The 25,402-nt window shown below is 39.8% G+C and overlaps 2 protein-coding genes across 8 annotated transcripts in view; one reads left to right on the forward strand and one right to left on the reverse strand.

Moving 5' to 3' along the window:
* Window positions 1-5,445: 5,445 nt before the first annotated feature.
* LSM7 (LSM7 homolog, U6 small nuclear RNA and mRNA degradation associated) lies at window positions 5,446-10,286 on the reverse strand. The gene is made up of 4 exons (XM_074304186.1): window positions 10,159-10,286; window positions 9,946-10,036; window positions 7,470-7,541; window positions 5,446-5,783 (listed from the first exon to the last, which is right to left on the reverse strand). Exons 1-4 carry the CDS (start codon window positions 10,162-10,164, stop codon window positions 5,641-5,643), a joined length of 312 nt encoding a protein of 103 aa, XP_074160287.1. The 5' UTR covers window positions 10,165-10,286; the 3' UTR covers window positions 5,446-5,640.
* SPPL2B (signal peptide peptidase like 2B) overlaps window positions 9,058-25,402 on the forward strand; it is a 46,763-nt gene continuing 30,418 nt past the window's right edge. For 5 of the 7 annotated variants that reach the window (XM_074304123.1, XM_074304139.1, XM_074304153.1 and 2 more), the window contains exons 1-2: window positions 10,449-10,671; window positions 23,870-23,989. In XM_074304123.1, the coding sequence (XP_074160224.1) occupies window positions 10,624-10,671; window positions 23,870-23,989 (168 nt within the window). In that variant the 5' untranslated portion in view covers window positions 10,449-10,623. Of the gene's footprint in view, window positions 9,752-10,446; window positions 10,672-23,869; window positions 23,990-25,402 lie in introns of those variants that run through there. The other 2 variants (XM_074304130.1, XM_074304172.1) reach the window with 2 other exon arrangements.

The raw sequence follows: 25,402 nt of genomic DNA on the forward strand, positions 1-25,402 counted from the left end.
TATACTGATTTTGCTAGCAATCCCCACAACTGAGATACACTCCGGAGAGTAGAGTGGAGAGGGTCCCTTAATACTTTCTGGGGTGCTTTCCCAAAGGAGCAAAAGGGGGACTCCAAACAAGATAGGAGTCAAGGAAGGGTTAGCAAAAAGTTGCTATTTACACGGTATGTTTTTCCTTGTCTTTTCTTTCAGAATAGGGCAAATTCCTGGAATTATCCCAATGTTTCAGGAATTTTTCTTGCAATCTTTAAAATGATTGCCAAACTTCCTAATCATTGCTTTTAAAAATTTGAGAATTTGCTAAGATGTTTTGCTCTCAAAACTTTTGAGAATCTGTAAAGATATTATTTTGATTTTAGTTAACTTTTTTTGTTTTGCCGCGCCCTCCCCCCCCCCCCCCCCAGCTTGGCTAGAGCTGAAGTCTATAGAAAAAAAGTTAGGCTTTTAAAGAAAATTTTCCAGCATTCTAACTACAGCATAAAGGTTTTTGGTTTTTTTTTTTGTTTTTTTTTCCTTGCTGGTTGCATTTAAATCTTTCCAGGTAGACAAATATGACAGACATTTTGCTCAGAGACACAGACACAGACAAAATGACATGAAAAAGGACTGTCCTAACTTTACCAAAAGCCATCCTATAGCATTTCCATCTTCTCTGATACTCCAGAGAAGGTGAAAAGGTGGCAGAGTGCTCTAGGAAATTTGCTGAAAATTGTAAGAATTTCCCAATCAGGGAATCCCTGCAGCAGACTCTAAAGCCAGAAGATTTAGGATTTATTATTAGAACAGAAGCCCTCCTAAAATCAGGGGCTCACAAAATCATATTACATCATTATGAAAATAAAGTTATGTGTAAAGCAATTTGTAAATCTTGAAGCATTATATATAATACTAGCTCTTATTAGTCAACAATCATTTGCATGTATTAGACACTCAGCAAAAAAGGTAAAATTATCCCTACTTTACATATCCTGATAAGAGAAAGCAATTCTAAAGTCATTTCCAGTTATAAATAAAATTAAAAAAAAATATATATATATATATAAATATAAATATGAGTGCACTCACAAGCACTTGGTTATGAACTCAGTGACAAGTTTTTCCCCTTTTAAGCATTGAAATTCCACTTCACCAGTAATACCCCTCCAAGCAAATAGTTCAATAATTGTTGATTCTGCCCTACTAGAGATGAACTCCTTGAGGAAATTTTCTATGCTTTTCATTTGTATTCCCCACACTTGTCACATTGTAATTACTTTATTGAGAAATGCTTTTTTTTTAGTTATTCAATGAACATCACACACAATCCTTCCAAGGAGGACAAATATACAGATAAATGACATAAGGGAAGGTGAAATCAGTGCCAAGAAAGGATACAAGCAAAGCAGAAAGAGTAAGTCAGAAGACCCAGGCTATAAGAAGACTTGTATGAAGTAATTGATGCAAAGTGAAGTGGACAGGACCAGATAAACAACATATATTTGCAATATTTGTAAAGACAAGTAATCTTGATAGACAGGAACTAATCAAAATAACTACAAACCACAATTCCAAAGGACTCTTTCTTGATGACACATGGTACCCAACTCCACGGAGAAAACTGATGAAATCAGAGTGCAAAATGAAGCATATTATTTTTTTCTATTTCTTTCTTTTTGTTACTTTAAAAAAGATGCAAGAAATTGTTTTGCATGACTATGCAAGTGGTTCAATTTTCTTTATCTTCTCAGTAGGAGGAGGAAGGAAAAAATTTGGAACTAAAAAGAAAATATAATTGAACTCAACAATAAAAAAAGAATTATATAATCTTGGCTCTGGTATTTGCTGCCTAGGTGACCTTGAGAAGTGACTTCCTTTCTCTTCCAGGGACCCAACTGAACTTGTACATAGGTATCATCTCCCCCCCTTCCCCTCCCCATTAGAATGTGGACTCTTTGAGATCAGGGCTTCCTTCTCTATTTATTCCCCCAGCACCAAACACAGTACTTGGCACAAATGAGAAACTGATGCTTAGAGAAGTCAGCGAGGGACTTGCTCAGGTGGTAAGACAGAGTGAATAAGGGATCTGAACTCAGATGCTCTTGACTTCTAGTCCTGGTCTTCCTATTTCACCATAATGGGTTCACAGACACTTTAGCAGAAAGGAATGACCTTAACAAGAACCACATTCTCCTCAGAAGCTACGGCAAAGAATGAGGGACAATGTAGAGAAATTTCATGGTATTCAGTAGAAGAAATGAAGATGTGTACCCCAGATGGCCTCGATCTTGGTGAGGTGTGAAGGGAAATGATTTGCTGAGGTTTGAGATGAGCACTAGTAGGCAACCAGGGAAGAATAATAGGGGGTAGCACAGTTGGTAGTTGTGTGACTTTCCTCTCTGTTCAGCTATAGAGTAGTAAGACCAGGAAAGGTAGACAGTAGGGGTGACTTAGGCCAGAAAGTATAAAGTCACATTTATATAGTAATATGTATAATTAATTTTTTAAATTGTGAATCTATCATCAATAATCAAAATTTTTTTGAAGATACAAATCACAGGAAAAGAAGATTACATTAGAAATTGATTTTTTCTATAGGAAATAGATAAACACAAACATAATAACAATGATCAGGAATAGAATTTATCAGAAAAAAGTAAGGCTGGTTATCATCCATCTTAAAGTAAAACTTAAAAGAATCAAGAAAAAAAATCTGCAATTTATATCAACCATATTAATATTATTTAAGATATATGTCTATATGTGTGTATGGGTGTGCATGTATGTATATAGGTATATGTATATACACACATACAACATATATACATATATCCTTGCTTAACTGTACTCTGCTTGGAAGTGTGCGGGATGAAAGAGGGGAAAAAAGTAAAAAGTATTCAGCAGAGAATTAACTTGCAAGGTAAAGATATCATCTTTAGACATGACTGTCTAGTCATGCATATGCCTTCTATTATCATATAGACTTACTTGAAATGGAAATTTATTGCTACATATTTCAAAATTTCTCCAATATTCTGCTGGGCACATGACAATTTTTTTTTTTTTGTCTTTTTTTCCTTACTTTGTAGCTGTCTTTAAAAAGTTAAGAATTGTTTTTAAATATTTGAAAGAACTAGTGACTCCATCTGGTCTTGAAGTTTTTCTTTGGAAGTTCATTTATGGTACATTCAATTTCTTCCATTGAAATTGGGTTTTTTAGATTCTCTATCTTATTCTGTTAATGTAGATTTAAATATTTTTGCATTTATTAATTTGTTAACTTTATTGGCATATAGTTTCTTCATTTGTTTTGAATTCTTATTTTCATTTTTGCTGCTGGTAACTTGGTTTTAGCTAATGGCTTATTTATTTTAAAAACAGCTTCTAATTTTATTTTTAACAACTTCTGTTTTGGCGTTCATGGTTTTAATTTGTTTTTCTAGCTACATTTCTAATTCATTAATGCATTTGTTCTCGTTAATAAAAGTATTTAGAGATTTTAAAAATTGAACTTCTGGTATGCAATTTTTCCAAATTAAAAAAAAAAATCTTTCAAACTTGACCCAGTGTTACAAAATCACTTTACTTGCATCTTCTTCAGTACTTTTCCTCCCTTCCATGTATTTAAAAAAACTCTTTACTGATATCTTTTCTCCACTACATAATTATACACCACTTTCCCTTTCTCTCCAAATAAGGAGGGTAGGTAGGTGTTAACACTAGTGGATTGAGTGATAGGCCTGGCCAAATCTAGCCTTAGACACTAGTTATGTGAGTCTGGGCAAGTCACTTAACTGTTCCTTGCCTCAGTTTCCCCATAGGTAAAATGGGAATATTAATAGCTACCTTCCAGGTTTGTGTTGATGATCAAATAGGATATTAACATAAAGTCCTTTATGTGTGACATGGTACCTAGTAAGCACTATACACATGTTAGCAATTATTAATAAATCAAAAGAGGGGCGGTACCCTTATAATAAGTATGCACAATCAAATAAATGATAGCTGACCATGTTTGAGATGCATCTCATTCTGCACTCTGTAGGCAGTCCATCACCTCTCTGCCAAGAGGTAAGGTGTATTTCACCCTGTCTTTAGGAGTCATGATCGGCTGATACTTGGGTCAGAAATTTTTTATTCTTTTGGTTCTACTCATTTCACTCAGCAGCTGTAATACATTTTTATTTCTCTAAATCTCCCATATCCATCATAGAAGGGACCTCAGAGGCTGTCCAAGCCTAAGTATCCTGTACCTATAACTTAACAGCACTTGGACTGGACTCTATTGACCCCTGTGGCCTTTGGACCCCCTTGCCCTGACTTAGCACAGCAATTGGTCTAGTAATTATTTAACAAATGCTTATAGGTGAGAGTAATTTATCCATCACTCTTTGCTCAAAGGCCTCCAGTGAGGGGGGAGAACCACAACCTTCCAAGGAAGTCCCCTGCACTTTGGGATAGTCTTTAATGTTAGGAAGTTTTTTTATGTCAAACTTTTTCTTTTTTTGGGGGTAACTTCTTTTCATACCTTTTAATAGTGTCATTTGGGGCCAAAAAAACCAATTTTAAAACACATTTAAAAGCTGATTTTATATAGGCAGGCCCTGATTAGTGCTAAATAGGAATCAATGCTGGCATTATTTGAATTAGCCAATTTCCAATGCTTTAGAACCAATGACCATATTTTATATCCTAACTCTAAATATTCCTTATTTGAACCCTTCCAGACCTGGCTGTGTAATAGTCCTTCCAAGCTTTACAGAGAAAGTTGACATTTGAAATTCCTAAAAGAAACCATTCCAACTTCCCAAGCTTTCCTGCCTATCCTCAATCTGGCATGAATGAGGCCCCTCATCATCTTTGCCACCTTTCTTTGAACCCCCTCCAATTTATCTGTCTTTGCTAAGATGAAATCTGCAGAACCAAACATAGCACTTCAGATTTTGTCTCACTCACACAGCATGGAGCCTGTATTAGAATTGCAGCTCTTATTCCTGGACAATAGAACTGCCTCTTTTTGCAGCATGAGATTTCACTAGGCATCCTGACTGCCATACCCTTGTTGATTCCTAGCTCATTACTGAAAACCTCAAATCTTCTTCAAGGATTTATTTATATATTTCCCCCTTTTACCTGAAAAATGCAAATGTAAACTCAGTTCCATTTAAAACTTCTAACTTTAAATTGCACTATGATTTTGAGGGAACTCTCTATTTATACAAACTTGGATATAACAGAGCTCTGTTACAGCTTATCCAAGATTTTTTGAAATCCTAAATTTCATTTCTAAAAACTATTCCACGATAGCACAATTATATAACAAGGCAGTTCTGATTTCTAGAGTTCAGAGGACCCAGAAATTTATCTTTAATAGTAAAGATTATGTCAAAAATCTGGTCTCTAATTCTGATCCTTTACTACTAATACCAAAAGATAAAAGGAAAAAAAGAAGAGATTTTGTTTAACAGATTTGTTTTGTAATTTTATTAGAAAAAAAAATACACCAAAAAAAGTCTCTCTTCTCTCCCAGCTGGCAAGTTGTAATGGGAAGGTCACTGAGTCCTTTCAGAAAAAGAAGGTATTTCCCTGCCGAACTGAAACCTCATAGCCCTGTTTAGCGGAGCAACAGAGCAGCTACCGAGCACATCTGGACACAGCCTGGAGCTATCCATCCTGTTGCTGGATGAAAGGGTTTGGAATGGCTTCCATGCCATCCTGAGGGCAAATCAGCACCACTGAGGTCCCTCTGCAGACCACCAGCCCCAGCTGGCGTGTGTCCTCGGTGAGCTTGTACTGGTCATCAGGATCTGAAAGGCAACCACAAGAGAGGAACCTAGAGCCAAGACCGACAGCAGCATCAGCACTGTGAGGAAAGCAAATTCTCCTACCAGACATGATGATTCAACAGAATTTTTCCTCTTCCCCCTCCTAAACCAGAATACAGTTGTCCCTGTTTATCCACTACCTACCTCACAGGCTGCTTCAAGGAAAGTCTTTTGTACATGAAAACCCAGTATAAAAATGTGAATTCCTATTCACAGTGGGGTAAGGGCATCCAGAGACCCTGCAACAGGTTCATGTGGGAACATGCACTAAAACTTGGGTAGACAGTAAATCTTTGAGGCACTTGACTCCAAAGGGTTAATGGCAAAGCTATGGGCCGTTGGATAGCCTACAGCCCCAAGGTAACATATGCTGCCTGTGTTGGTGCCATATACTGGAGGTTAATTTATCTTCAGGGTTCAATATGTTTCACACATAGGAAGCCTCCTTAGTTCTCAAGATCAAATTTTCATCCTGATGGCTCTGCCTCTTTACGAGATCCAGCTTGGGCGGAGGCTCAATCTGGGCCATCAGAGCTAGGGAGCCACCTGGAGACACCTTCTCCAGATCCCTCCCACAGCCCTCTAATTTCCTCTCACCTCTCCAACTAGAGGGAAGCAGAGCTGGGGTAGCTCAGGCCACACTGGGGGAGCAACACCTTGGCACGCTGCCGGACTTCCTTCTCCTCTGCTTTGCCCAGCTTGTGCCTCCCTCTCTCTTCTTGCCCACCTCATCTGGAAAGGGTCTGGGGAGCAGGCCATTTCAAGCCGTTTTAAGCTCACCGCTCCCAGCTCTCAGCCTGGGGAGGTCAGGGCTTAGCCTACCCTTAAATACGTGCCCCAAGAAGGCCTCCAGAACTGAATGGCCAGGCTAGTTCTTCTGCAAATTCCCAAACACTCTTTGGACTGGAAGAGTCCAAGAGGAGAGAAGAGGTTCCCACTGCTTCCTATGGTTAGTGTTAATCTGGTTTGAGGTATCCCAGAAGAGCGCAGACTGGTTATAATAGAGATGATTCAACAGAATGTGAACCAGTCAATGAACAAAAGGGCTACTGGGGTCTGCTGAGTAGGGCTGTGGAAACTAAACCTAAATGGACTTTCTTTATTCCCTACTATGTCGCTCCAGGGTCATGGTTGGATGCACACATCATCTCTCACGCTTGCAATGGGCTTTCCCCCTTAGTCCCATTTCTGCGGAAATACTTCCATTTCTTCAAAGCAAATTTAGACCTCACTTTTTCATGGGCTTCAGAGCTAGAAGGGACCTTCAGCTACACACTGGTCCGTAGCTTACATTGGGTATAAACCAGAAGATGGAAATGAATGATGGTCAAACGGTATATAATATCCAGATTACATCTGTGGACCTGACTGTCCTGGCCAAGCTTACCATTTCTCCACCCCCTTCCCTACCACAAGGGAGTCCCTACTAACAGCAGGAGCTACATTCCAGTGAATGAATTAGCAACTACAGAATGTGTCTACATTTCTGAACATTTCCAAGAAAACCTGCTGCTAAAATTTTTGCTAAAGCAATACATGACTGAGTCCCAATAAGGTTATCAGAAAGAATGGTCAGTGATGTAACTAATATTATTAGATTCCTAAATAAAGCGGCAATTTTAGCCCAAGAGATTCATCAGCAATCGTTTCGAAGTTTTGCCCACTTACCTCTCATATATTCAATAGTGCCATCAAGTACCAGATTGAGCAATGGGTCAAATCCTTTTAAGATTCCACTGGCTGGCAAAGATGAATCAGAAAGAGGAAAATGAGAGTTATCATTTCAGAGGCATATAAAAACAGGATATTGAAAGCAACCGTGTAAGCTGCATTAAAACCACCACCACCAAAACCATCTCGAGGTGCTTGCCTGCCTCCCAAACCGCAGACCCCCCACATCTGCACTGGAGCCCGGCATTCAGGATACCCCGTAAGCCAGCCACGCCAACCTTCTCTCCATTCCTCCCCCACACACCGCCCTCAGCTTGTCGTCCTTTATGGCCCCGTTCCTACCCACTGACGGGACCTCATCTCTTAAGGCTAATTTAGGAGTTAGACCTAGAAGAATCTAGAAATTGACTAACCCAGTCCCTTGTTTTCTATAGAGAAGTAAGCTGAGGCCCTGAAAAGGGCAGAGCCAGAATCTTGGCAGCTAGAGCTCTTCGGACCCTGGCCTCTCAGCACAGGATCTCCCCCCTCAGGCGCCACGCCCCTCCGTCCAAGGCACGGATCGGACCCTAACCTAGATTTTTGCATGTGTTTTGTTCCCCCCAGCAGGGTGTAAGTTCCCGGAGGAAGAGATGATATGATTTTATCTCTGCCCCTCCAGTGCCAGGAGACAGGCAGCCATTAAAAAGGCTGGATGAGCTCTGGCTCAAAGGGTCACCTCAGTAGATTATACATGGTGTGGAGTGCAGAAGAGCCTCACTGGGACCAAGGCTAATCAATCAATTTAATGCAAACCGCTTCTTAGCTGTTTCAGAGCCCTGTGCCAGGTGCCGTGGACGCAAGGACAAAATCACAGTGCCCTACCTTCAGCTCCAGCAAAGAGCTTACACTTCCTCCCCCGCCTCTGGGCCAGTCCTGGAATCCTTGATTTCCTTAAATCTAGTGGGGCGCCCCCCCCCCAGTCCTCCGGCATGTGCAGCTCAGGCCGCCCTGGGTGCCCGGCTCTCCCTTCCCGGTCTGAGGCTGTCACAACCTCCCCAGCTGTGGTCCCTGCCAGCTGTACCCAGGCGACCCTTCCGGGGAGTCCCACGCCATCACTTTACCAGCCCTGGCTCGGCTCCGGCCTCCTGGGCGCACTGAGTGTGCCTTCCTCTCCACAACTTCCGGAACACAGCCTGGACTGAAGGGGAGAAGAGGAGGGCAGACGCGGGCCCTGAGAAGTCACGTGGTTTGCCCCGGACCGGAGCCTGCAGCATCCTCACTCCCAGGCCAGCTTCCCAGCTGAGGCTACCTTGCTCACACACTTAGTTCGGCAGGAGGGATTCAGGTCTGGATCAGCTTCTAACCTAAGTCTCGTTGAGTCTTCTACAGAACCTCTTCATCCTTGAGATGAAGCCGGAAGACCCGGAGTTCCCTCCAGCTCTGTGTGGGACCCTGCGCAGTCTTTAGGGGGAGGAGCCAGTCTTGTCTAACACGCCCCTCTCTCTCCTCGGCACCCCAAGGCCGGATCTGCACAGATTAAATCCCAGTCCGCTGTACCCCGAGTCCCTGCGTCACAGACCGCACCACGGCCGCCACCGCTACAGGCGGGCAGAGGAGCTGCACCGTGCACCTGCTGGGCACGCATCCACGGGGGACCGGCGCCCCTGGGGGAGGCGTGCCGCTGGCTGAAGGAGGAGCGCGCTGTTTCCTAAGGGCCTTCTCCTGGGGCACAACACGGAAAGGCCGCCCTTTGCTGCCAGACTGGCAGCACCTCACCTACGATAACTTACAGAAGGGGTTCTCAACCTGAGGTCTGCAAAGTTTTTTATTTTCTTATTTCTGCAGAATTGAACGGAACTGGTTTCCTCTGAAAGCTCCTGTTTAACATGATTCTGAGAAGGGCTCGGCCATCCGATTGGGGGCGTGGCCCGGGGTGCAGAAGTGAAAAAAGTCAGCGGGCATCCCGGGCGGGAGTCTCTGGCTGGGCCTCCTAGGCAGAGCTGGGGGGCAGGGACCTAGATCTGGGTCCTCACCGACGTGGATACAGAATCTCGGCTAAAATCTCACTTTCTGGGACATTTCCTGAACTTCCCTGTACTGACAACCTCCAAAGACTAACTACCACAGAAGACCTAGCAGCTAGCATTCGGCAGGCGCCTGATAAGTGCTTATTGGCCGCTTATTGGCCGACTGACTCCTGAGAGTGAAGATAAGGGACTTCTAAGGTAGTGACAAGTCTGGAAGTCAGAGGCTACCCCGGAACCCAGGCCTTCCGGATTCTCTACCAGTTGGCGCCTAATGTATGTGCACCGGCTTTGTCTTTGGGGCTCTGAGGGCAGGGACCTCCCAGCCCCGACCACGGGGCCCCAGGCACCCACAAGGCGCGAATGAATGGAGGGCGCTCCAGGCATCAGAGCAGAGGGTGGGGTGCAGGGGAAAACCCCGGGAGAGACCACGTGACGCCGCGACGGGGGCGCGGCAGGGTCATTCCTACCCTCGCGGCCTCCTTGGAACTTCACGCGGATGGTCTTATCGATGTACTTGGACAGGTCCAAGATGCTCTCCTTCTTCTTCTTCTCCTTATCCTGCAGAGAAAGCACAGCGGATCAGGGGCCCGGGCCTCCGAGCGCAGGTCCGTCCGTCCGTCCCCCTCCCGCCCCCGCGGCAGCGGCAGCGGCGGCGGCAGCGCATAAACCCCTCGGCTCACCGCCATGTTGAGGCCGTCTGGGTCCCTTTTGCGTCCGCGCCTGCGCCCTTTCACCTCTCGGCGAAAGCTTCGGCCGGAACGTCAAGGAGGCGCTTGCGCAGACGGGGTAGCAGCCCGGGGTGGGAGTGGGGGAGTATTAAGAGGCGGAGCCCGGAGGTTGCTGGGTAACGTCCGGCAGCAAAGCGGCGGCGGCGGCGGCGTATTTCCCTTCCCTTCTCCACAGTCGCCTATCCGCCATCTTGCTTCCGTCACAATCCGCCTCGTGGCCTTTTACCCTGCGCTCGGCACGTGCAGTAGCGTGGGGCGCGTGCGCAGGCGGGGCTGCCGCGGAGCGGCACTGAGGCAGGAAGGAAATAAGCAGCTAGGCCCGGGGATTGCTGGGTAACGTCCGGTGGCTGAGGCTGGGGTGCGGAGTCCGTAGCCGTCCTGCCCTGCTTTGCCCTGTCACGGGCATCTTGGGCGAACATGGCGGTGCTGGCGGGGCTCCTGCTGGGAATTCTCCTCATAGCACAGGTGAGGGTGACGGAGGGAGGTCCGGCTCCTTTCCTTAACTCCCCCTCAGCAGAACGGGACGTAGGCCTCGCTCCGCAGCGGGCCCCTCCCCCACTTTCCAACTTCTCCAAGTTTAATGAACCTGGGGGGACGCCGAGACCTGGGGCCGGCCTTCCTTCCCTTAGCGCGCGGTGCCCCTCATCTCGTACTGAGGCACTTGAGTCTCGCCTAAAACTTGCGCCTGGGAGAGCGGAGGCGGCCGCCTCTCGGAGGCGCTTTACCGCTCTAGGGAGAACTAGAGTCAGCGCCGGCCCCCGGGTCCCTCCTCCGCGTGTTTCGCACCCGGCGCGGGCCCCTCTCCTGCTCCCCTTGTCTGACTGCTTGAATCCCTCCCCGGCCTTTAAACCTTATCCTTCCCTCCTGCATACGTGAAACCAGTCCTAAGGAGTCGGAAGCCTTAACTGCTGAAAAGTACTTGAGTAAAAATGTTGGGCGCGCGCACTGTGGGTGTGTATAGAAATGTACGGAACAGTTTCACACGATGTAAATGAGCGTTTTATAAAAATTAATAAAACAACATAAAAGCAGCAGAAGCCGCCGCCGCCCTGGCCTGCCCCTCCCAGCACTTTGACGTTTTCTGGGCTCTAAAACGTTTCCCTTTGTTAGTGTCTGAAGAGCCGGCCGCCTTGAACTTTACGCCTTGCACTGGGCACTTAATCAGTCGTTAAGTCACTAGACTAGGAGTAACACCTCACCCTTCCCCCTGACGGTCAGTAATCTTCTGTTATATCCGGCCGTGTCCCAGACTTTGATACTGAGACTCCGACTCACAGAAAGGACTCCCTTAAGGTCACAATGCATCAGGATCTCCGTTTGAAAGTAAATCTCCCCACTCCAAGTCCAGGGATCCTTCCCGTGTTTTCGGTACTCTTTTTGCAAATCTCTCGTCCCAAAGCTTATAATCCCATCTACAGCCCTCCCAAGCTGAAGCTTCCAGAATCAATGGCAGCATATTAATAATACACTTATTTACATTTAAAGGTTTTATGGTGTATAAGGTACTTTGCATATGTTAGGTAATTTGTCCTTCATAAATCTCTCAGAGGGATATACTGATATGTTATTGCAGAAGGTTAAGGAAGTTGCCTATGGTTATGGAATGGTCCTAGCAAAGCTCCATTTCCCCCCCCTGCAAAATAAGGGGGTTAAACTACATGTTCTTTAAAGGCTTTTCCATCCCCAAATCCTTTGGGGATTTTATTTATACAGGATTGCCTAGCACCTAGTTATTGACAGTCCTTTGTGACTCATTTGTTTTTCTGAATTAAAATAAGTTAAAATCCTCTCTGTTTTGAGGAAAGAATTTACCATGTGCAGTGGAAAAAGTACATAATTTTGTAGTCAAGATTCTTGAATTCAGACCTTGAAACAGTTAACCTCTCTGTGCCTCACTTTTTTTTTGGATTCTTAAATGAGGGTATTGGATTAAATATACTGTGAATCTATAATCCTTCTTTAGTGACATCTGGAGGTATCACATGATTTCATAAAATTATGGCAGGAATCACTACATGATGGACTATTGTTTCAACTTCCAGACTCTGCTAGTAATTTAGACTTGGACTGTAGTGGCCACTGAGTCCCTTTATTAGTAACACTGGTGATTCGGTTTTTTGGAGTGAAAAATAGTTTTCCCTAAAGTCTAGTACAAGGATCAGGGTAGGTTTTTTTCTTGTTTCAAACTTCTCCAAATTCAGAAGAGGTTGGCAAAACTACCCCTTTAACCTCACATATGTTTTGGGTTTATCTTCCATCACATCTTTTTTTTTTTGTTTACTAAGACAAAGATTTAATGCAAAAAACATCATTTGGAGTTGGAAGACTAGTTGATTTACCATGGGAAAAGCTGCTAAATGTCTCAGCAGTGATTTTGGTCATCTTTAAAATTGATAGATTTGCAATTGAATGGGCAATCTTTAACACCTTGTTCTCCCCAAAAATTGTACTTGTATGAACTTAACCTTTATTAATATAATTATAGCTTTCTTAAGTCTACACAACAACAAAAAAATCATTTTAATTTATAATATTTTCTGATTTGTAAGGTGTGAAATGCTTATATTGAAAATATTACAGCAGATCTCATGAGTTTGATCTGTAGCCGCCAAGTTTGATCTAGTTTGATCTTGGACTTCCAAGGAATACATAGATCTGGGATAGACACACAGATAGGTGATAAGTTTGGCTAAGAATTGAACAGGAATTGAAGAGAGGCAGCATTGCCTCTGGTGATTGTTCAGTTTTTGTTTTTTTTTGTTTTTTGTCCCTGCAGGACAAAGGCCCATTTTGTTTTTGACTTCTATAATCTTGCAGTGAGGAAGAATGTTGCTAGTCATGGAATGTTATGCAACCTCTGAGGAATTGAAATCAAAGATCATATAAGGAGCATGGAGACTATAATTCATCACAAATTATGCAAGAGAAGTGGTATAAAGAATATTGTCAATGAAGATGATCAATAGCACATCTCAGACTATATTGTAAAGTTCAAGAAACTATTCTAAACTATTGGCAGTTTAAATACTTTAATACTTTAGATAGCAATTTGATAAACAAGATCAGAAGCAGCTGAACAGCTCAATTTTCCAAAATACAAATACAAATCAGAAGAGCAAAAAGTTCCCATTTGACCAGGCCTATTGGAAAACTGGAAAGCAATTCAGCAGAAATTAAATTTAAATCATTATCTTCTACCATATGCCACAATAAGCTCCAGATTGTTTAAAAAAAAACAAAAAAAAAAAACCCTAAATGTAAAAGGTCATGAAAAAAAGACAATCTTAGCATACAACCAAGAAAGAGTAGTGATCTTAAAAGATAAAAATAAGCATAAAATTTAAAAGCTTTTGCACAAAGAAAACCAGTGCAAAAATGAAGCTCTATTTGGAGACAGTCAGTTGGGGGGGGGGGGGAACAAAAACTTTGTACAAAAGATCTTTGATAAAAGTTTGACCTTTAAAATATGTAGGGAACTAATAAAAATATTTGTGATTAAGAACCATTCCCTAACAAAGTATTAAAAAGACATAGTTGGGGTTTGAGGGTTTTTTTTTTTGTTTGTTTGTTTTGTTTTTTAAGAAATGCAAGTACTGTAAGTAAAAGATACTCTAAATTATTAAGATGGACATTGGACCTGGATTCTCTTGGATAAACCACTGTGAAAGACTTTTTCTAAGTTTTTCTTAGACTTAAAATACCTAGACTCCCAAGAAGCTAACAAGTTCCCAATCTTTCCCTGTCTGCTGTGTGTCTGTTTAGAGCAGGACTTAAGGTATTTGTGGTTCTGAGGTCCAGTTTTTGATCCACTACAATACAGTACTTCTCAATTATATTAAAAAGTACAAAATAAACAATACAAAAAACTAATAAGGTTTTATCCATCAGATTGGCAGATTTGATTTTTAAAATTAAAATAGTAACTGAGTAACACTACCTCTGCTGGATCTATGAATTACTCTTTTTCATCAAGAAAACAGATTTAGTACTATGGGGAAAAAAGCCACTAAGATGTTCAAACCCTTTGATTCAGACATCATCCCTAGCTGAGCATATTTCTTATAAACAAAGTTACTCTAAGGGGAAGGAAAAAATGTTCCATATATTGGTAAAGTATTAATAGCAGCTATTGTAGGGAGGACAGAGTAATAACAAAAAATTCAGAGTCTTGGGAATTCTTAAATTAACCGATGCAGAGCATAGTAAGCAGAAAACAAGTATATATGACAATACAATATAAAAGGAAAGCAATGCTAAATCTGAGAACTGAAATTAATAACTAACCTTGTAAGGAGAACTGGATGGATTCCACCTCAGTAGAGATATAGTGGTCTGTAGTTGTAGAATACTGTCAAAATGCTGTCATTATGACAAGTTGATTCTTTCTGCTCAGGTGTTTTTCTATTACTAAAAAAGCATTAGCATTCTGTTGGGGAAGATGGGGGTTGACACTGAAAATGATAGCAATATTTAAAGTGGAGTAAAATTTTCTGAAAACTATAACAATGATCACAACATGTAAATAGAAAAGAAGAAAAAAACAAAATGGGAAAACCAAGTCTACTGTTGAATACTGTGTTGTTTCAATGAGCAAGCTTGTCCTAAATAAGAAAAAAAAAAAAAAAAAAAAAAAAATATATATATATATATATATATATATATATACACGTATGTATGTACGTATGTATGTATGTATGTATCTCCTCCCCTTCTTTGTAGAGATTAAGCATGAAATGTTAATTCAGTCTGTGGCCCCCCCCCCCCATTTCCCCATTTTTTGTTATAAGAGATTTCTCTATTGGTAGTGGAGGAATATATTTGGAAATGAAGGTAATATAAAAGCAAAAGATATCAATTAAAATGCAAAATTTTAAAAAGTGGTAAAATGAGCCAGTCACATTGAGATCAAGGTAGAACCAATGAATAGTCTAGTTCTCCCTTTGAATCCAGACAATATAAAGAGAACCTAAGGAAATTCTCAAGTTCATTGTGAAGAGAATTTGAAGAGAGCCTAAAGGCTTATTGAATGGATCCCTTGTATTGAATTTATGACAGGACATGGATGAGTGTCAGAATATGAAGAATTACAATTGGCACAAGTAGAGAAAATCTCCATGAAATCACAGATCCTTATAGAGTTACAGATGGGAAATTGAAACTCAATGACTATCCCTAAAGCTAGAAAATGCTAGGTCTGAGACTTCAAGCTAGGTTTTTTAACTCTTACTATGTGACTGTGTTGATGTTATGTTTGCATATTCTCAGTGTTTTAAACTGGGAAGCAAAGGATAATTGCTATCATTGAGGACTACTTCTGCAGATTGTTCTTAACTTTAGATTGTGCATAAGCGGATGTTTGTAAATCTGAGATTTCCTATACATGATTTCATGGACAAATTGATAATCATATGAATTGGACTAATCCATTTTAGTTGGAATAATAAATGCATACAGAGTAAGAGTTGAGTCTTTAACTCATTCTTGAAGGTTTGGGGATTTACTGAAGGCGAAGACAAAAGTATGAGCAAAAGTTTGAGGAATGAGCATAGTGGAGTGGTGTACTTGTGGGGAAATGAAATGGGAAGGAGTAGCAAGTAGATTTTTGTTATGTTTTTTGGTAAGAAAGGGGAGAGTAATGTGAATAATCTAAATTGATAAATGAAGAACAGTTTGCCAAAGGAAGTTACCTCTTTGGTCCACAGACAAATCATCCTGACCATACCTCTTATATCTGGCCTTATCCCCAAATCTAAAAGAAAGCTGGGTACATAATTATAACTATGTTTAATAATACCTAACACAATTATGATTAATTAGAGGAAGTGTAGCTTAAATGGATAAAGGGCTAATCTTAGAATATGAAAAACCTGGACTCCAGTGCTTCCTCAAATATAAACTAGTTGTATGAGAGTAATCAAGAACCCTTAGTCTTGGGAAATTCTTAAGACAGCAAATTCTTTTTAGTTTTCCTTACTTGTTCTACACTAATCAACCTCTTCCTATCATTCAAACATTTATTAAGCACTTACTATTGTGCTAGGTATTGGGGATATAAAGACAAAATCAGAAATTGCTGTCTTCAGGAAGTTTGCAATCAAGTTAGAGGAGAACAAGATATGTGGGTATATTAGAAAATAGATGCAAGATAATTTTAGGAAGACGATAGCAGCGAGGGAAGGAGGTAGTATATTCCACACATGGAGGTTAACTGTACAAAGGCACAGACATGAGATGTAAGAAGACTAGACCTTTATTTTTTCCCTAAACACATTTCCACATCACGCTGGAAAAAAAAAAATCAGGGGAAAAAATGAAAAAGAAAAACATAAGGAAGCAAACAACAAAAAAGGCAAAAATACCATGTTGTGATCCACTTAGTTTCTACAAGTCCACCAGAACTGGCCTGAACCACTCCACTGTCAAAAAAGCTAAGTCCATCAAAGTTGATCATGACAAAATGCTGTGTACAGTGTTCTTGATTTTACTCACTTCATTCAGTATCAGTCCATGAAAGTCTCCTCAGGCCTCTGAAATCAGCCTGATCATCATTTCTTTTCTTTCTTTTTTTATTTTTTTTTTTTATTAATTTTATAAATTATATATTTTTTGACATTACATATGCATGGGTAATTTTTTTTTTTTTTTACAGCATTATCCCTTGTACTCACTTCTTTTCCAAATTTTCCCCTCCCCTAGGTGACAGGCAATCCCATACATGTTAAATGTGTTACAGTATATCCTAGATACATTATATGTGTTTAAAACCGAGTTTCTTGTTGCATGGTAAGAATTGGATTCAGAAAGTAAAAGTAACCTGGGTAGAAAGACAATAGTGCAAACAGTTTACACTCAATTACCACTGTAACTTCTCTGGGTGTAGCTGATTCTGTCCATCATTGATCAACTGGAACTGAATTAGATCTTCTCTATGTTGAAGATATCCACTTCAGTCAGAATATATCTTCATACAGTATCATTGTTGAAGTGTATAATGATCTGGTTTTACTCATTTCACTCAGCATTAGTTCATGTAAGTCTCTCCAAGCCTCTCTGTATTCATTCTGTTGGTCATTTCTTACAGAGCAATAATATTCCATAATTTACCCAACCATTCTCCAATTGATGGGCATCTGTTCATTTTCCAGTTTCTAGCCACTACAAAAGGGCTGCCACAAACATTTTGGCACATACAGGTCCTTTTCCCTTCTTTAGTATTTCTTTGGGATAGCCCAGTAATAGCACTGCTGGATCAAAGGTTATGCACAGTTTGATAACTTTTTGGGCATAGTTCCAAATTGCTCTCCAGAATGGTTGGATTCTTTCACAACCCCACTAACAATGCATTAGTATCCCAGTTTTCCCACATCCCCTCCAACAGTCATCATTTTTTCCTGTCATCTTAGCCATTCTGACAGATGTGTAGTGGTATCTCAGAGTTGTTTTAATTTGCGTTTCTCTGATCAATAGTGATTTGGAACACTTTCATATGAGTGGAAATAGTTTCAATTTTATCATCTGAAAATTGTCTCTTCATATTATTTGACCATTTATCAATTGGAGAATGGTTTCATTTCTTATAAATTAGAGTCAATTCTCTATATATTTTGGAAATGAGGCCTTTACTTTTACCTTAACTGTAAAAATATTTTCCCAATTTATTCCCTTCTAATCTTGTTTACATTAGTTTTGTTTGTACAAAAGCTTTTTAATTTGATGTAATCAAATTTTTCTATTTTGTGATCAATAATGATCTCTAGTTCTCCTTTGGTCACAATTCCTTACTTCCTCCACAAGTCTGAGAGGTAAACTATCCTATGTTCCTCTAATCTATGCTGATCATAATTTCTTGAAGAACAATAATATTCCATTACATTCACATACTACAACCTATTCAGCCATTCTCCAACTGTTGGGCATCCACTCAGTCTCCCTCTCCCTGTCACTATAGGACTGTTATAAACATTTTTGCACATGTGGGTCCCCTTCCCTTTTTTATGATCTGTTTGGGATATAGATCTAGCAGAGTCACTGCTGGATCAAAGAGTACAAAGACCTTATTAGAAGATCTAGCTGGATCACAGTGATCCTGTTGGGAAGAAATGTCTTAAAAGTATGAAGGCTGATTGGGGCCAAGTTGTGAAGTACTTTTAAATGCTTAATAGAAGAATATATGTAGATTCTAGAGATGGTTGGGGGGGGGGGACATTGGAGTTTATGGAGTAGGAGAGTGATAGGCCAATGATAGATTGGATCGAGAAAATCTTAAGGCTGACAGATCAGTTGCTAGCCTGTTATAATAGGCTAGATGAGAAATGATGACCCAAACTAGAGTAATGATTTTCTCAGTGGAAAAAAAATCTTGTAGAAATAGTAATATTTGACAATTGATTGTGTGGGAATGAATGAGAAAGAGCAGTGGATAACATTCTAAGGTTGTAACTTTGGATGACTAGGAGGAGGATGGTACTTTTTCTAGACTAGGGAAGTTTAGAAAGGGATAGATTTGAGGGGAGAGATGAGTTCTGTTTGGGATATGCTAATTAGGAGACACTTAGAAATTCTGGGACTAGTGCGGAAGAGAAAGACTAGGGCAGTTAAATATAAGTTTCATCAGCCAATGATAAGGAGCAGTTGAATTTAAGTATATGTCTTTGTAACTATCCTTTCTTGTAGATTCAGAGATTTTTCTCTTCTCAAAAGCATTTGTCATTATCTATATTCAGGTTCCAAATTTCTTCCTGTCCCACTCTGTGTTTCATCCTCTACTAGAGTACCTCTCATCACTGTTTACTGCTATTATACACTGGCTTCTTTCCTTTCTTAATTCTCCATTTAAAAACTTTTCCCTTAGCTAGTAACTTTGTTATGTATTTTTCATAGTTAAACTAATTAAATAATTCATGTTTTGCTGCTGCCATTTTCTTGGCATTATCTCCTTTGGAAAAGAGAGTAGTAGTAGGATGTATGTCATATCTGTAGTGAAAGAATTTCATTGATTTGGACACTTAATGTGACTACTGTGTGATCTTGGACAATTCACTCACCTGGGATTAGTTTCTAGGACTAGTTTCCTCATCTTTAAAAGAACAAAGTTGAAATAAATGATCTCTCAAGTCCCTTCCAGTTTATCTTTAATTCCTTATAATCTGATTTCTAAATTCAATCACTACTGATTTTTTAAATGATCATATAATAGAAGAGAGCTGGAGAGGCCCATAGACTGCAGAGTATAGAATATCAAAGCTAGATATAGCCTAAAGAAATTAAAACAAGGTAGTACAGTGGATAGAGCACCAGACCTGCCATCAGGAAGACTCATCTTCCTAAATTCCAAAAAGACTTCAGACATTTACTAGGTGTGTAACCTTGTACAAGTCATTTATCCCTGTTTACCTCAGTGTCCTCATTTGTAAAATAAGCTAGAGGAGGAAATGGCAAATCACTCTAGTATGTTTGCCAAGAAAAATCCAAATGGGGTCATGGAGAATTGGTAGGGACCAGAAACAATTAAAAAACAACACATTATTTTGACCAACTTTGTTTTACAGATGAGGAAACTGAGTTTCACAGAGGGGATTTATCTGTTTAGAATCATGCATATAGGTCTCCTGACTCCAGTGTCTGGGGCTTTTTTATTTAGGAGGAATGCTAAGTTGTCTGTCAAATAGTCTTTTCTCAATTCTAATCATTTTTGTTAATTTTTAAAAAACTGTTATCTGGAGAGAATTAATAATAAAGTGGATAGAAAGTTGTCTTTAGGAGTCAGGAAGATCTAATTTAAAGACTTGACTCAGAATTTTCCAGTTGTGCGATCCTTGACAAGTTATTTTACTTCTTTATCTTCGGTAACTGTTAAATTACAGGTACTTTTTCTGTATTGGGATGGGAGTTGGCACACTAGGGAGTCCCTCTCTCCCAATATAATCATCTGGAGTAGCTTTCTTTGCTAGCCTCTGGATAGTATGGTAGAGAGAGTGCTAGGCCTGGAGCCAGGAAGACCCAAGTTTAAGTCTGGCCCCAGTCACTTAATCTTTTAGTGTTTGTTTCCATTTTTAAAATGGGGTATAACCTGTTATAGAATCAAATGATATAATATTAGTAAAGTGCTTAGCACAGTCCCTGGCACATAGTAAGTGCTATAGAAATGCTAGATTTTATTATGATTAGCTGTAATTCAACTGGTTACCCCATTTTTCACATCTAATATGCAAAGATCATAAAAATGGTCTTCACCAAACCAGGAATCTAACCTTGGACCACGGGTATAACAAAAGACAGTTGAGGAGTGCATGGTTATCTTTCATACAAGAATTTCAACTCCCTTCCCAACATTTACACACTAAGCAATTAATCCTTCAGCCCTATTATACTATTTTCTATTTGCAGATTTCATCCTGCTCCCCCCAACACCTTTTCATTCTCTTTCTTTCCTCTGGATGGAATAGATTTCTCAAAATACCCCTGTACTGTACATTAAAATCCTTCTCTTCAAAGTGTAACTCAGATGTACTTCTTCTGTGAAATTTCCCTGTTCCCAGGTGGAAGTGATCCTTCACTGAATCTCTTTACAATTTTTTACAATATTTACAAAAATCTTGTAGTCAGAGACTCTAGTTTTTCATCTTTGTATTCCCAGCATATAGGGTAGTGCCTTGGATTCATGAAGCAGAATGTCAGCCTCAAAAGTTGAGTTAAAGTAGCGATAGGTACCTAAGTTTCTTTTAATAACCCATCTAGATCTTTTCTTCTTCAGAGGCAGCATGGTACAGTGGAAAAGGAACTAGATTTGGAGTCCAAAGACCTGTTTCAAGTCCCTTATTAGTTTTGTGATTGTTGGCAAGCCTCTTCACTTCAGAGAAACAATTTTGAAAGACTTGACTGGTTGGTTAAAAAAATAATTCCTGAGGACCAGTGATAAAGAATGCTACCTAAAATAGAATTCTAGAAAAGTTAGGTATGATAGACCTTTGGAGAAAATTGAATAGAGACAGAAAGGAATATATATATATATATTTAGCAGTACATGAAACCTACACAAAAATTGACCATTAGGGCATAAAAACTTCAAAATCAAATGCAGAAAGTCAGAAATAGTAAATGCAACTTTTTCAGATCATGATGCAAGAATGCTACCTACCTTGTGAAAGAAAAAAGTGTGATAGATTAGAATAAAAATGAGACACATGTTTGTACCTGGCTAACATGGGAATTGATTTTGTTTTGACTATGCATATTTGTTCCCTAGAAGGAAAGAGGAGGTAGGAAAAAAAAATACTTGACAATTGAAAAATAAAATACATTTAGAATAAAATTTAAAACCATCTTCTCAGAAAATTGGTTTCTATTTAAAGAGGAAGAAGTGGCTAGAATTTCCTTCATAAACTGTTCTTCACAGAGAATGTCATAATGGGTCACATATTTGTTTGTGCAAACTGCTAAAGCTTCCTTATGGCTATTGTCATGCCTGGCTTTCTTCCTTGTATGCTCCTTGAAGCAAATTAGCAATTTAATTTTAAAAACAAAACAAATATAACCCAGTTTCAATGTCTCTTACTTAGAGTGGCAGATACCCACAGTTAAAAGTGAAGGGGGAAAGCCAGTGATATCATAAACTGTCTAGCAGTGATTAGAAGAAAGCTCCATTTGAACTCTCTTGAAGTTGAGTAGGTCTTAAGAGCCTACACTAGGCCACATTTGCCCTGAGTGCTATCATCTCTTTTAATCATGCTATTTTTTTCTTTCTGTACTACCTTCTAGTTTTCATTTCCTTAATGCCTTGTGTTATCTTCCTTTACTCTTGATTCTCCCATCTCTTGGTCTTGTTTAGAAGAGTATGGGTTGTTGTCTACTAACCAATATTCCTTATCTGTATTTACTTTGGTACCATCATATGTATAGTAGTATCTTAGAAACATAGATATAAAGTTGGAAGGGAATCCCCACATTTTCCAAGTTAGGAAAATAAGGCCCCTGAAGGTTCTAACTTGCTTCTAGATTACATACAACATGACAGAAGCAATATTTGAACTCAGGTCCTCTTGACTCCATGATAATTAGTACATTTTCCATTGTATCATTCTGCTCCCTCCCCCCTCCCAACTTATCTTTTACATTTTGTTGATCTCTGAATTTCTGCTTACTCCTATCTGCAGCCCAACAAGAGTTAAAAAGAAAGGACTTTTAGGTGGACTAGTTGATCTTTTTTCCTTTTTCCTAGCAAGTTGTAAGAATCAAGTAAGATATATTATATGTAAAATGCTTTGCAGTCTTTAATTGCTATATAAGTGCTAGATACTGTTATTAACAATGTGACTTCATGAGTTATATGACATTAACTAACCAAGTGTTATTGGTCCTCTTACAAGCTAAAAGTAGTGAACCAATTTATCCCCGGTCACATAGCTAATGAATGCAAAGTCTAGATTAGATCTCAAATGACCTGGCAAGAAATATCATATTCTTTCTGCTACAGGAGTCTCAAGAAGTGTCTAGGCCTATGATTATGAAGTAAAGACCTACTTTCATGTCCTGGTGAGGGAATTGTGGTATGGTGGAAAGAGGCCTAAGTTTAAAAACTACCTATGAATTTGATTCCTTTATGTTTTACCTCTTCCTCCTCTGTAAAATGAATAATTGGACAAGTTGATCTTTGAGGTTCCTATTGTGTGCCAGATGTTGGGGAATATAGAAAGAAGACTTTATGCCACAATATAAATATAAATATCTAATATCTAATATAATATCTAAATTAGGACATGGCAAGAAGCATAGATATTGTGAAATCATGAGAGAAAATGGGGATTGGCATTATTCAAGTTAGACATTTCTGGACAGTAAAGATTGTTATTGGTACTTTACTGGAAGGGCTTTCTGCTTCATCTGTCTCATTGGAATGAAGATGACCTAGAACACATCAAGAGTAGTGCCGATCTTAATAAAATGTTTTCAACATTTGAATTCAATTCAAGTATTTATTATTAAATTCTTATTCCATGTACTAGGTCATAGATAGTGTGGTCTGATGGACAGAGGACCAATTTGAGTTAATAAGACCTGGATTTTAGTCTTTTGATACATGTTTGCTGTGGAACCTTGGGCAGATTATTTTACTTAAATACTGGATCATAAAGTACTCAATGCTCCAGGCAACTCTTTTCAAACCATAAGTTACAGATAAGATCTTAAGTTGCAAGGAGCTTCTACATTGAGTATTTCAATTCTGGAGTATAGACACAAATCTGTACCTCCTCAAAAGAGGATTGTGAAACTTAGATTCTTTTGGATGAAGGCAACATTTACACAAACACAAATAGGAAGAGAAGGGTGTGTGGGCAGATGTATTTAGGGAGGGGGCAGACAGAGAGCAATAAGAGTTCTCCTGTAGAAAGTAGCACTTGATCTGAAGTCTTAAATGTTTTTGGGAATTCCAAGAAACAGAAATAAGTAGAGGGAAGCATTCCAGGCATGGATGACAAACCCATGCAAAGGTAACAAGCAAGTAGGCCATCCCAGACAGGGAATAGCAGGTGGGGCAGTTTGATTTAAATAGACTGTATGGTTAGGAAATAGTTTCTATTTGTGTGTGACCATGAGTAATTTGGAAATTCATTGCCTGAAGGCTCTTATATCTTTGTTCTTTTAAAATTGTCTTTTATGGTTTCAGGTGACCTGTGAGTATGGAATGGTCCATGTGATTGCTGAACCAGGAATTGGCAAAGAAAAAGACTACTGTATCCTATATAATTCTCAGTGGGCCCACTTGCCACCTGGCCTTGGCAAAGCAGTAAGTTTCTTCTTTGGGCATGAAATACTCATTTGTGTCATAGGTGGTCCTTACTCCTGGATGGTCCTCATGAGACCTCCAATGCTTTTAGTGGGCTTAAGAATTTCTCTGTGCCACTTAGGTTTGATTTCTATTTATGTTAGAAACAGCCCTTCTAGCATCACAGGGATGGAATCATTGTCTCAGCCCGAGCCCCATAGAAATCACTGTCACAGCAAGCAGATCAGCATGCACTGTAACCACACCAGCCATACTACATGAGACATATCACCAGCCAGTGAGGAAGTGGAACCAGTAGGATGCTGAGCCGGCTATTGGACCACAGATCACAGAAGAGACCTGTCCCAGTGTGGCAACTATGATCTATCCTACATTGCTTTCCTTTGGGGGAAACTCATGATGCAGGCAGCATCATGATGATATTGTTACTATACATTAATACTCCCCCCTCCCCCAGTGGCCTTTTCTGTATGCATTCTGGTTTACCAAATAAGCAGTTCCATCAATGCTTTAGGACCTCCCTATGTTAAGCAAACCCCTCCTATAACCCCAAAATTGACATATCTTATGATATAATGAGCACCATTTGTTCTGTTAAAATCCTTGTCTTGCTTTGTTAGGCTGCTCCCTCCCTTGAGGAGAGTTCACTGGTTGTGATTGTGTAAATTTTAGTAAATGCCTTTACTTGATTTGGCGATGGCTTGAATCCTGAATTCTTTCAGATGACATCAAAAGTTACTCACAGAATTCCAGCAGTAGCCATTTTTGAAGTTCTGCTTCATTTAAGGAAAGTCAAGAGGACAAAACTAGTTAGGAGAACCAGACATAAATGATATTATTTTGTTTTTAAATGGACCCTGAAGTTGATCTTGCCCAGTCCCCTCATTTGACAAATGAAGAAACTGAAGCCCAGAGGTATATGACTGAAAAGTGTTTGAAAAGTATAAAATAATATGCAAATCTAAGATTATAATATTAGTAATGGAGCCAATGGTTCTTCATCTGAAATTACAGTACAATCTTAGCCAGAATTGTAATCATAGAGTTGGAAAGACCTGAAGGATCCACTTCCTTCTTTTACCTTTTTTTTTTTTTTTTTTTTTTTTCTTTTTTGGCTGAGGCAATTGGAGTTGAGTGACGTCGCCCAGCGTCATAACAGCTAGGAAGTGTTGAGTGTCTGAGGTCACATTTGAACTCAGGTCCTCCTGACTTCAGGGCTGGTACTCTATCCACTATGTCATCTAACTGCCCCTCGTATCCACTTCCTATGTGAACAATGAATCTTCTCTGACAACCATAACAAGTACTCTTTCAATTTCTACTATTTTCAATAGTAAGAAATTTCACTATTTAAGAATTTAGATAGTCTGTTTCACTTTGGGTGAGCTCTAGTTATAATCTCTGTGCTGATGA

This window comes from Sminthopsis crassicaudata, chromosome 1 (genome assembly GCF_048593235.1).
Source record: "Sminthopsis crassicaudata isolate SCR6 chromosome 1, ASM4859323v1, whole genome shotgun sequence".
In the NCBI taxonomy this organism is placed as follows: Eukaryota; Metazoa; Chordata; class Mammalia; order Dasyuromorphia; family Dasyuridae; genus Sminthopsis; species Sminthopsis crassicaudata.